Below are 12303 nucleotides of genomic sequence, written 5' to 3' on the forward strand. Positions count from 1 at the left end.
ATTGAAGCAGATTTAATCATATATTAGGCATACATTTCCAGTCATGTCAGTATGAACAAGAAAATGCATTGTAGACTAAGTCAAATCTGTTTTCACCTGCACATTATCATTCATCAGCACTGATCCTGTACAAATGAATGGTAAATAAAAATGGCTATTGGCCTCAGCTGAAACCCAAAGACTTCATATTACAAGGAGTTGCGTGAAGGAATTTTCTGTTTTACAGTTTTACTGAGGTATGACCACTTATTATTCATTGTTAATTATGTTGTTACATGTAATTCATATCAGGCACTTGAAACGAGTCATGTGATATCATGTGCATGTCATTTGCATTTAACATGTAAACCAAGACTTCTCACACTGGCAGCCCCTTAGTCCATTGCACTGGCAGCCCCTTAGTCCATTGCACTGGCAGCCCCTTAGTCCATCACACTGGTAGCCCCTTAGTCCATTGTACTGGCAGCCAATTAGCCCATCACACTGACAGCCTCTTAGTCCATTGTACTGGCAGCCAATTAGCCCATCACACTGACAGCCCCTTAGTCCATTGTACTGGCAGCCAATTAGCCCATCACACTGATAATAGTCCCTTACTGATACTATGCCTTTTTTTTTTCAAGGTCACAATAGTCAATTGGCCCCATTTGAAATCCCACTGTTAGCTAGCTGCAGAAATGAATCATTACTGCACCATGCCCTGATACATGATTCCTCCTGTGCTGGTCTTTGCACAACACATTCAGGTACAATGACATGGAGATTTGATATCTGATAACAAGGTTGGGTAATTGAAGTTCACAAGTACATGCTGTATTTGATCAAGTAAACACACCCTGCACTCAAAGATCATAATAATCAAAGACCAGCTATACCATGGAGGAGTTGGCTCCCTTCATCTGTTTTGGTGACCTCTATTTGGAAGTTTTTTTTCTCAAGGTAATTTCACTGATACAAGCACATAGAAGTTGGTGATCAAGATTGTCAGTACCAACTTGTTAGATTGTTTTACAGATTGATGTAACCTTTACATTTCTAATGCAACAACATCCAGATAATATTGATGGTAATGATAAAAATTGTTTTAAGCTGTTGTTGTAGGGTTTAACACCCTTTTTCAGCACAGTATAGGCTATACATGGCGGCGAGTATAAATGGTATAGGAAGAACTCGGGGGAAAATCTCGGAAAGAACCACTGACCTATGAGAAGTTATTGACAAGCTTTTTAACATACTCACTTTGGCCGAACCCGAGACTCGAACCCAGGCAGACAGGTGAGATGGTATACATTCATAATGGAGAAATGGTGAACTCTTTAGGCCATTCGGGCGCCCCCATTGTTTGAAATGATTAGCAGCGGATCATACTCAAAAGTACAGATGATTGGGTTGAGATAGGTGCTCAGTTTTGAATTTTTAAAAGTAAGTTTTGACACCAAAAATAGGTGTGCACTTGATAGATGTGAGTGATACATTGAATAAGATAGTATTAATATTTTTATTATATGTATTGAGATCAGTGATATAAACACCAAGGAACAAGACTCTTCTTAAGTACTTAAAATTTGGATACGAGGTTCAACATACGTTCAGTATTTAATTTCTGAAATGATTTATATGCCATAATCTGCATGAAATGAGTGGAATTTTTTATCAAGACTTTCAATGAATGAACATATTTAAACAAATTAACCAAATACGTGCATCAAATTTAAGTGTCACCCTGACTGTTGTTATTATTTTGGTGAATAAGTATGAGATACGTGGCAGATGTGGGACTTCACGTAAGATAGGTATACAAACAGTATTATTGAATATGCTATTTCATTAAGAAATTTTGATTGCCGGTATAATCGCTACAATTCAATGTTTTTTTACACCATTGAAAATATGATCCATGCTATGCAGGGTCGTACTAAAAGTATGGCATGCAAAACAGTTTGATACATCTAGTGGTAATGTTGGAAACTTTGGATGTTTGCAATACACAAAATAAATTCACTTAAAAAGAATTTAATATTTTCATGGCACTATTCCCATTCAGAAATGGATTTAATTGTGTTTATCCGTCACATGATGGTATTAATTACACAATACAGTGCTTGTGTCAATATTAAACCTGTCATGATTTTAGGAAACGTCTACCAGGTAACCATTGATCCGAATGATAATTTACCATGGTATACAGTCAAAAGGAAAATATATTAAATGTGAACCTGAACTTTGTTGTAGATACATACCTGTACATGTCAACCCCCAGATAGGTGCAAACGTAATTATTCATGTGGCAATAAAGCGTAATCTGATCCTAAAAGAGAACAATGTATATACATGCCATAATTACAGAAAACTATGAAAAATGAACACTTATTTTTGCTACTTACATGGATCTGCAAATCGCTAAAATTCTTGTCACAAATATTCTAAATTCGTGATATGGATCAGTATGAGACACAAAACAAGTTCATGCATTATTTATACACACAACTCACTTTAACTAGTCTACATGCCAAACCTTTGCTAAATGTTAAATCAAGTTCACAAATTCTGAATGCTGTATTAGGTAGATCGCTGACAAAGTCCACTTCCAAAGTATGTAAAGCATTGATTTGTCTTTTTCCTGATGCAACATATACTTCAGTTTATCACAGTCCCTCACTATTATTTTCAGTTCAATAACACCAAGAGTCATGTCAATAAAGCCCATTTCGCTTAACACTTGGCACTGTTATTTCAATACAGACTGGTCCGCTACGTAAGTTTGTATCAAAATATAATGAATCTTTGACACATGGTTTAAAATTCAAGAAACCTATTTTCTTGGAAATTTGTCATGTACAATGCCAAGTTCAAAGTAGATCTGTCATTCAAAATACACCCTGACTTATAGGAGGGTCCAAGAGAAATCAGATTTTTTTGGAGCCCTAAGAAGAGGGGATCGACTTAAAGGGTTGGGTGGACTTTGATGAGAGTATCTATAGTATAGTAGTTAACCAATTTTCAACCTATGTTGATACTTTGGAGGAAACTGTTTCCTTGCCTAGCTAGCATGGGCAACCAAAAATCTTTGGGTATGTGGCAGGTTTTTAACATACTGTTGCCAGATTTTTACACACAGCAAAAATTGAGTCTGATGACTCTTCTCCAGGAGTGAGCCTCTGGAGACTAGTGGTCAGACATGCATTCCTAGCCCTCCTAGATGCATATAGGTCAGACATGGAATTCTCATCCTCTTACAGGCCAGTAGGTCAGACAGAGTTATCAACCCTTTTACAGACACCCACTTATTTGGCTAATAGGTCAGGCATGGGGTTGTCACCCTTGTGCATATGTGTTGATGCTAGTACTATCACTGGCAAAGGTTTGAGGCCATTACACTCTGACTGTGCATCAATACTGTATCATAGAGCAGGCTGTTTATTGTGAATTTTATTGATGTGCAGAAGAGGTTGAACAACCACAGCACATTGATCTACATGAGAGACATTACACTATGCTATTAAAATCCTGTGTGTTCTGAGAAGAGGACATCATTGATTTTCATCTCTCTCTCTCTCTCTCTCTCTCTCTCTCTCTCTCTCTCTCCCCCCTTTGAGCAGTGTCAGTCCAGCAGGTAATCATTAGTGGGTTATTATTATACACTCATGTAACAAGCCCAATCAGCTTATAGAACAATAAGTCTTTCCTTTATCCTGAAGGAAATATTAATGGTTCAATATAGTTAGCGTTGTCATCTGTACTCTATCCAATGCATGGTGTTGGAATATGATATTGTGGAAGAGTGATGGATGGTGTTAATTGAATTATCTGGATAATTATTCACCTGTCACAAGATGCCCAAGAAAGATAGGCATTAGACAGTAGACAGAGCACTAATTAGGAATTGATACTTAATTCTTCTAGATAATGGTTAGGTCTGTTGTCAGTCATTCCAGAAACACAAGGGAATGGCCACCTACCTAGGGCAATTTGTCCATGTAATGTAAAGATGTACCTTGGTCATTGTAATATATTAGGCACCAATTAAATGTTGAATCACTTAGTCCTAAAAAGAACCAGAACATCCATTAATTAATTCGTAAGAAGCATATACATTTTTTGCATATTGTTCATATTTACGAGAAAGCTGCCAGTAGTTTCTTGTGGGTCAATGGTTCTTACCAGGGTTTTCCTCCCCTTTTTTTGGCCGCCATGCAGAGCCTATACTGTACTAAGAAATGAAGTTCAATCCCTGAACAAAAACAACATATTGCTTTCATATGTTCACAGGTAAATCGAAGTATTAGGGGTGCCCCGAATGGTCTAACGCGCTTTCCATTACAGATCACTACCATCTCATCTCTGTCTGCGTAGATTCCAGTTTCGGATTCGGTCAATGTGGGTAATTGAGAAAGCATGCCAGTAGCTTCTCGAGGGTCGGTGGTTCTTTCTGGGGATTTCCCGGGTTCTTCCTCTACCATTAATACTGGCCACCATGTATAGCCTATCTTGTGTTGAATAATGGCGTTAAACACTACAACAACAACAACACAGTATTAGGCCCTGATGTGTTGCACATAGGAGTCAAATTTCAACTTCACAAAATTCAGTTGAAACAACTTGATATATTATTATGAAGGAAAGATTGAAAGTATACTAAATGGTGAAAAACAGGACATAATTACTTTTATTCTAACTGTTCATTACATTTTGATATTTTTATTCCAATAATCAAACAATATTTAATTTTAACAAAAAGTATTGACTTGAGTATATATCTGATAAAGGACCGTTTAATACAAAAAGTGCTGCATTCATGCCAAGTAATGACAAAACATTTATATCTCATTTGGCTAATAAAGGTTACAGGCTATACAGAAAATATTGCTACAGTATTTCACTTTCATACTTCCCATTATTTCAACTTTGACAGATAATTTCATGTCGGTAATGGTGTTGGGGGATCCCTCAATGCTTTTAAGTGACATGGTTGAAGCCATGGCTGCTGGAATATACTATTTGGGTGCAAGTACGAAGGAATTATTTTTCTTTTTTGCAGACTATGATGCAATATTGCATAAGGAAATTATTGCATCATCCTGTAACATATTGTTCTCATATCCATGGTAAATGGAAAATTGCACTGTAATATTGCTGTGTTCCCTGGTAAATGGAAAATTTCACTATAATATTGTTCTCATATCTATGATAAATGGGACATTTCACTGTAATATTGTTCTCATATCTATGATAAATGTGACATTTCACTGTAATATTGCTCTGTGTTCCCTGGTAAATGGAAAATTTCACTATAATATTGTTCTCATATCTGTGATAAATGGGACATTTCACTGTAATATTGTTCTCATATCTATGATAAATGGGACAATTTTGATGTAATTTGGAATTGCGTCGCCAAAGCACTATGGTGTATAAATAGAAATGAATGAATATCATCATAATTGTGTCATTTTTTATCGGATGTTGCATATGGTGATAGGTACTATGGCATAAATGAGTTGTTGATACATTGACTTTGTTTTCAGGCAACCATCTTCCAATTTTAAATTGTTTTTATTATATATTAGGTGTATGGGTGACACACCAACATTTTGTTATGATTAATATCCTCCGACATTATATATTTGTTAATATGCATGTGACAGTTCTGATACTACTGTTAACTGCATTGCTGTCACAACAAAGCATACCACAATCACATGGTATTTATTATGTGTTTACCTGTAGTTTGATTGATGCTAGTGACCTGCTGTTGAACTATAACAGAATACAGTTCCTAATATTTACAAGCTGTCATTTAATTATACTAAATGTTCACTTCGAAGAAAAAATTAAATGTGCAAAAACTGACTGCAGTTGAACTGCAGCTCTTTTAACCGTGTTCCAAATTTTGTGATTTTTTTAAATTCAAACTTTATTCAACTGTAGATCATTACTGATGTAAAATTGTATTTAAAATGTATTCAGTTATATATTTTGTACATTCATAAATAAGTGCTGATCAGTCTTACCTTCCATAGGTCTTGTTGAGTGATGATTTTTCATTACCGTATGTACAAATATTTGAATTCATCATGCTTTGGTAATGACATCCATTTGTTAAAGGTTTTGAATGATCATGCTTGAGTAATGATTACCAACTTCAATTAGTTTGGTTATTTGAAAATAAAATGAAGTATTTATGGTGAAGATATCATTTTTCTTCTATACCTTATGTAGCAATGGTTTACCATGTGCTCTCTGCTAGTGCCCAAGCTAATTATCAGTGAGACTTGTAAAAAAAATGTTACTAACAGCTGCCTCACATGTCACTCAGCATTAAGTGGTTAGTGTAAGGACTGGTCGGCCTGGTGTCAGGATAATGTGACTGAGCGGGATTTCATGATACATGTCTGCGGCATGATGCCCCAGTGCTAGACATCGTAGCAATATGACTGAAAAAAATTGTTAAAGCTACGTTGAAAATCCAGATCACACACACATGCACACATTTCTGTCAGTAAGTGCAATTTATTGTTGTTTGCTTTTTTTGGGTAGTTAGTGACTGTCAGCTTGTGGTGTATTCATTTCAGTCATTTAACCATAATCTTTTTTATTTCAGTTCTGGGGTTATTTTTATATAGCATATGGATGCAGTAGAGGCTACTTTCCTTCACTAAATATGAACTATTGGTTGGAATGTCACTGAACCCTTAACTAAATTTGTTAGGTAGGGAACAAGTTTGAGTGTAGGAGCACAGATGACTAACAACCAGATCCATAATTTTGTACTTTAACTGTAGATGCAAAACAACATACAAGCCATGTGCAGTCTTTTATGTCAGTGAAAAAGGAAATTATTGTCAGCACCCCCTCCCTTTTGCATATTAGGTGGCATTAACTCAGGTAGTTTGTAATCTTCCTTCTGTGCTTATTTTTTTTAATCTATTGGCATGATCATTGACTGATTACGGGTATCTGTGTCAAAGGAGATATTCAGACTTGTTCTCCATGTACAAATTAAGAACTCTACAGGTTATTTAGTAGGCACTTTGGCCTCTAACACATGTGCTGCTAATCATATCTACATGTATTTGATAGAGTTTGGTTGCAATACTTTGTTGTGTCAAACATTGAACATGCTCCAATTCAGATTGGTGGTTATTATTTTATCACAGGTATGAACAAACAGTAGGCATCATTCAAAAGCTGAATGTAACATATTTTACTGTGTGACATACATGAAGTGTAGCTTCAAAATCAGTCTAAGTAGACAATGTGTGAATCAGAAACGCTTTGTGCAAAAGTAGCTATTAAATGATTGGAAAAGTATTTAAATCATTCTGAAAGATGTTTATGTTGATAAATGTTATATATCAGTGGCTGAACATACTGAAGAAATGAAAGAGATGAAATAATCATAATGGAATTACCAGGTTTGGAGGGATGGGCAGGGTTCAATCCATTTGAGTTAGTCACCTTGTGTTAACATGTAAACAACAAGTGGGTGTTTTTCTTTCTTCTCAATCAGACAATGAATGCATATGTCTGCAAAAGCTGTTGTGGACAAATTTTAAGTTTGAAATAAAAGGCAAATAGCAAATAAATAATTACAATTATTGAATTATAAAGTATTTTGTATAATGTATATATTTATAATTTTGTACCAGTTCATGACTTCTTGCCTCGATATTTGAAAAATAGTGGTTGCATTGTTATACTGATTAACCATTCACCCCTATTTGGACGAGATCATAACTCAAAATGTGAATTTTGATCCATGATTTGGGAGATGACAGCTGTAGATGAATGGACAGCTGGATGGAGGATATCTTAAGGACTTGAATTATTTATTCAACTCAGAGGAGCCCCAGAGTGGTCAGATGTGCTCACTGTTATGGATCACTACTCTCTCACCTCTGTCTGCGTGAGTTCGAGTCTTGGATTCAGCTAATGTGGTTATGTGAGAAAGCTTGCCAGTAGTTTCTGTAGGGTCAGTGTTTTTTTTCTCTGGGGTTGTCCCCAGGTTCTTTCTCAACCATTTATACCTGCCGTCATGTATAGCCCATCTTGTGCTGGAAAATGGCGTTAAACCCTACAACAACAACAACTAATTCAACTCCCATATTAAACATATGGAAACACTTTGATATTCTAAATTCAGGAACTTGAAATTTCTGGGTGTTCCTGATCAGAGCTATATTTCTCCTTGTTTCAAGTTTCAGTGTGGGTAACACTATTTGACCTATGTCATTTTTGTTGTGCATGAAACGTGTAATCAATGATGTGCCAAATGAATCAAGAGCTACTTTCATTATTATCAAGTCATTTCTTTAAAAATACTAAAATTGCATCAATAGAATCTTGCCCTCATTTTTTTCTCTTTCACATTGGATAAGTTCTCAGAAATGTTTACTAACATTTGAGTTATTATTATTACCCAATTATGGACCAAAAAACCTATACATATTCTATTTTATGTACAGCCATTTGTAGACTGGTTCACAGTTATTCTTTCTCATTAGTACTGCAAGTCCTTAAAATGTTTTGGAAAATGCATGGCATATATGTGCCAAGTGTCTTTATTGGTCAGCTGATCTTCAACCTGTCTCATTTATAGAGATATATGGCAGGTTAATTAATTAATAAAATGTATTCACAGAGTACTGAGTATATTTGGGAAAGTCAGGTGCTGCCGAGATATGACAGGTGATTGTTTAAGACAGCTGTATGTTAGTAGGTTGCATTATATACAGTATGTACTCACTTGTAAGACTGCTTAGATCCAGATCTGCCATTATGTAATGATGCAGCATATCTAGGTCTGTGCTGGGTGAGGCACAATGTGCGACGTTAGAAAAGTCTTTGTGTTTTATAGCTGGATATGATTTTATGAGCAAGCACATTTATCAGTTAATATTGCTGTATTTGTAGTTACTGTTACTTTCCTCGATTCTTGTAAGGTTGACCAACAATACAACAGGAATTTTGTTTCTCCTACAAAAATTACATCATTTAGATACAGGTAATTGTAAAATGAATATTAGGCCAAACTGTTTTGGCATGTTTTATTTCACCTGCATGAGACAAGTGTAACTCAGAATGAATGGTTTTATTTTAAGTTGGGCTCATTAGTCTTGAATGCAGCCGACACCAAGTGTTGTGGATCACTTGCTTAGAGCATTCTGTTATAATGGATTGTAAACCATAGTCAGTTCTAGACTTGTGAAAATATAATTTATGCTTGGACAAAAAAACTACATAAAACGCATGACAATGACATATCATAATGTTGTAGCCATGTAGGGTAGGTGGCAGCTACATTGGGGAATTAGCTGGTAGAGCCAACAAATAAATTTCTACATATTTCTTTAATGTTTATTTTACTGTAAAACATTTAAATTTAAAAGCACTCTCTAGCTATTTCTGCCCCTGTATGTGTGTGTATATATATATATATATATATATATATATATATATATATAGACATCACAGGAGACATTCTAATATCATTTATGGCTTGATTCTGTCTGGTACACAGATTTGTGTTTTCTACATGAAAATAAACATTTTATACCTCACTAATTAGTTGTCTAAAGTTGATTTGAAAACATATAAATGATTATAATATATCTGATTAGACTCCCACTCACTTTCAACCTCATCCTCAAAATATAAATGTTAAATGTAGCTTGTGTATACGGATTGGCAAAGATTGTCAGAGTTCAAGTATAAAATATATATTTCTTTAAAATATGTATATAAAATACTCTTGCTAATTAGATTAACTGTCTACTATCTTGCCTCTAATATCATCAGCATTTTCAAAATCTAAAACTAATTTTAAGTCCTATAAATAAAGTCATTTAATTAATTTGCATAAACACAAATTCCTGTTCTCACTTACACAGACCATAGAGCTAGACCTGTTAAACCAAATGATTGATGTCCATAAGGTCATGGGGTGAGTGTACTGTAAAGATTCTGCTTGTATTGTTTTGGAATGCAGATGCAAAACATTTCTTCAAATTTGGATTCTATTCAATATGGATATTTACAAGACTAGAACATGGAAAACAGTCAAATGTCCCTACTACAATATTTTCAGGCTCTACCTTTGCCTCCGTTAAACCACTCTGATGTTCAGGAACATTTATGTCGTATGGATGGGGCAAATTCAGCCTTGATGTATCAGATCTAGAATAGAGCTTGCTATTCACGCTGGCTTTTATGTTTGTGTACTGCCACATGACTGTATGCTGTCTGTTTTTAATCTTTGCAGTAATTCTCCTTAAAGCTATTCCATTTTAACAAATATAATTCTTGGAAATGATTAAATTGTTTTTCTTCTCTTCAGATATATTAAAGTAATTAGATGTAGATATTGGAGGGATGATTGACACAAGAGATACAGATGAATTCATGTTGAAGATGTACAAAAATTAGTGTATTCCTTAACATTCTGGATTGGCAATAGTGTATTGTTTGTTCTTTGCACAATAATTGCAGTGTTAGAAGTTCTAAACTAGCACAGAGAACCTTTCAAAGGAACCTTAAGAGTCGATAATACAGTCATTCTCACTTGACAAAGCCTCTCATCTCTTATTAATATACCAATCATTCTGAGGGTTGCCATTTATGGAGTGTTGTAACTGGATATGACTAATCATTGCATATATCCTGTATGACACTAGAGAGATGTATGAGCGAACCCAATTACCTGCTACAGTACTGTGGTTCTATTTAAACCATGCATATAATCTCAGTGCTGACACACAGTTGAGACCATGTCAACAAATTCTTTTCTTTATAATTAAATATGAAGGTATACACTATAGTTATGTATGGTGTAGTTTGGACAAATGTAGCAATTATAATGGCTCATGACTGACAAGGTCTGAATTTATACTGTGGTTTGTAGCAGTGACAACATCCAGAAAATTAGTACTTAACAAAGAATAGTAACATTTCTTCGAACAAACTCTGTCATACCATGTTCGGATCCATCTTACATGTATCATAGTTTTTTCTTAGCCAACCTGGTGTGAAGGTCTTTTAGTAGATCCCATATCACCATTACTTAAAAACTTGAAAAGCTAAAACTTCTCGTAAAATATTCACAGATATCATTCCATCTCTAAGGTCCTTTATTTTCCTCTAAAGACATTTAACAGATTTTGTTTAAAAACATTTTGGCTGGAAGGACCTTTATTTTTAGCTCTGATATTAATATAGCTTTCTTTGTCATTATTCCAGATAAATCACCAGGAGTTTATAAAGACAGAGAAAAGAGGAGAGTCATATTGACTTTGATCACTTGGGAATAAGAAGGAAAGTAACAGAATGGGATTTATATCCCCACTGATAGGATGTACCCTCATGTTGGTGACCTTTGTAATGGGTAAGTTAAGCAATCTTTGGAAGAAGAAAATGTGAAAATAATTTTACAACAAGGTATGGCAATCTATACAGGAGAAAACTGATTACCTGGACATCAATTCTTCAGACTGCTTGCTCCTACAGTCTCTACTATACACCACAACAATGTGAATCGATACTAGATATGTATAATAACAGTTCTAGACCACAATTTAACATTGAACATACTTTGTCGTTGCTTGCACTACAGGTGTGGAAGATGCTAGTTGATTTTGTGCACACATTGGCAGAGCTCCGTATCATTGAGATTCCAAGAAAAACTGGTTTGGGAAATCTCTCTTCTTTTATGTTCATGGTTGCGTTTCACTTACGGTAATATAATCTATAGATGGTTGGGTCTAATGGTTAGAGGTGATAACTATGATAAATCTTTTCAGAAAATAATTATTTATACATACTTGTCACAGGATGAAGCCTGGTTGGGACTGGATTAAGGAAGACACCAAAAACAACTGCATTTACAAGAAGTTTATTTATAAATGTAATTTAAATATTACCAAATCTGACACCATTATAAACAAAAAAGATAAGGAAAATTATAAAGTTCAAAACATGGAACTAACAACAACAATTAACTCGACGAGAAAACATTCAAACATGAACTTAACAAATGGAATTTCAAACAAACGTGAATTAAATCCTATCACCAATCAACAAGATAAAAGTATTTGATCTACACACCAGTATAAACAAACTTGAATGTATCGTTCATACGATGATACTGAAATGCATGTAAATTTGAATGTATCGTTCAAATAACAATATTGAAATGCATTTAAATTTGAATGTATCGTTCATATAATGATTTTGAAATGCATGTAATTATGAACCTATCGATCGTAAACCGATATTGAAATAGGAATGAATGAAATTATGAACCTATTG

The 12303-nt window shown here is 34.7% G+C and overlaps 1 protein-coding gene across 6 annotated transcripts in view; it reads left to right on the forward strand.

Moving 5' to 3' along the window:
* Positions 1-12303, forward strand: part of LOC149788790 (uncharacterized) — a 90994-nt gene that overhangs the window by 22497 nt on the left and 56194 nt on the right. For all 6 annotated transcript variants that reach the window (XM_089974896.1, XM_089974898.1, XM_089974901.1 and 3 more), the window contains one exon: positions 11236-11380. In XM_089974896.1, coding sequence (XP_089831022.1) covers positions 11323-11380 — 58 coding nt within the window. In that variant the 5' untranslated portion in view covers positions 11236-11322. The remainder of the gene's footprint in view (positions 1-11235; positions 11381-12303) is intronic.

This window comes from Sinohyriopsis cumingii, chromosome 11 (genome assembly GCF_028554795.1).
Source record: "Sinohyriopsis cumingii isolate HCF-2022 chromosome 11, ASM2855479v2, whole genome shotgun sequence".
Classification (NCBI taxonomy): Eukaryota; Metazoa; Mollusca; class Bivalvia; order Unionida; family Unionidae; genus Sinohyriopsis; species Sinohyriopsis cumingii.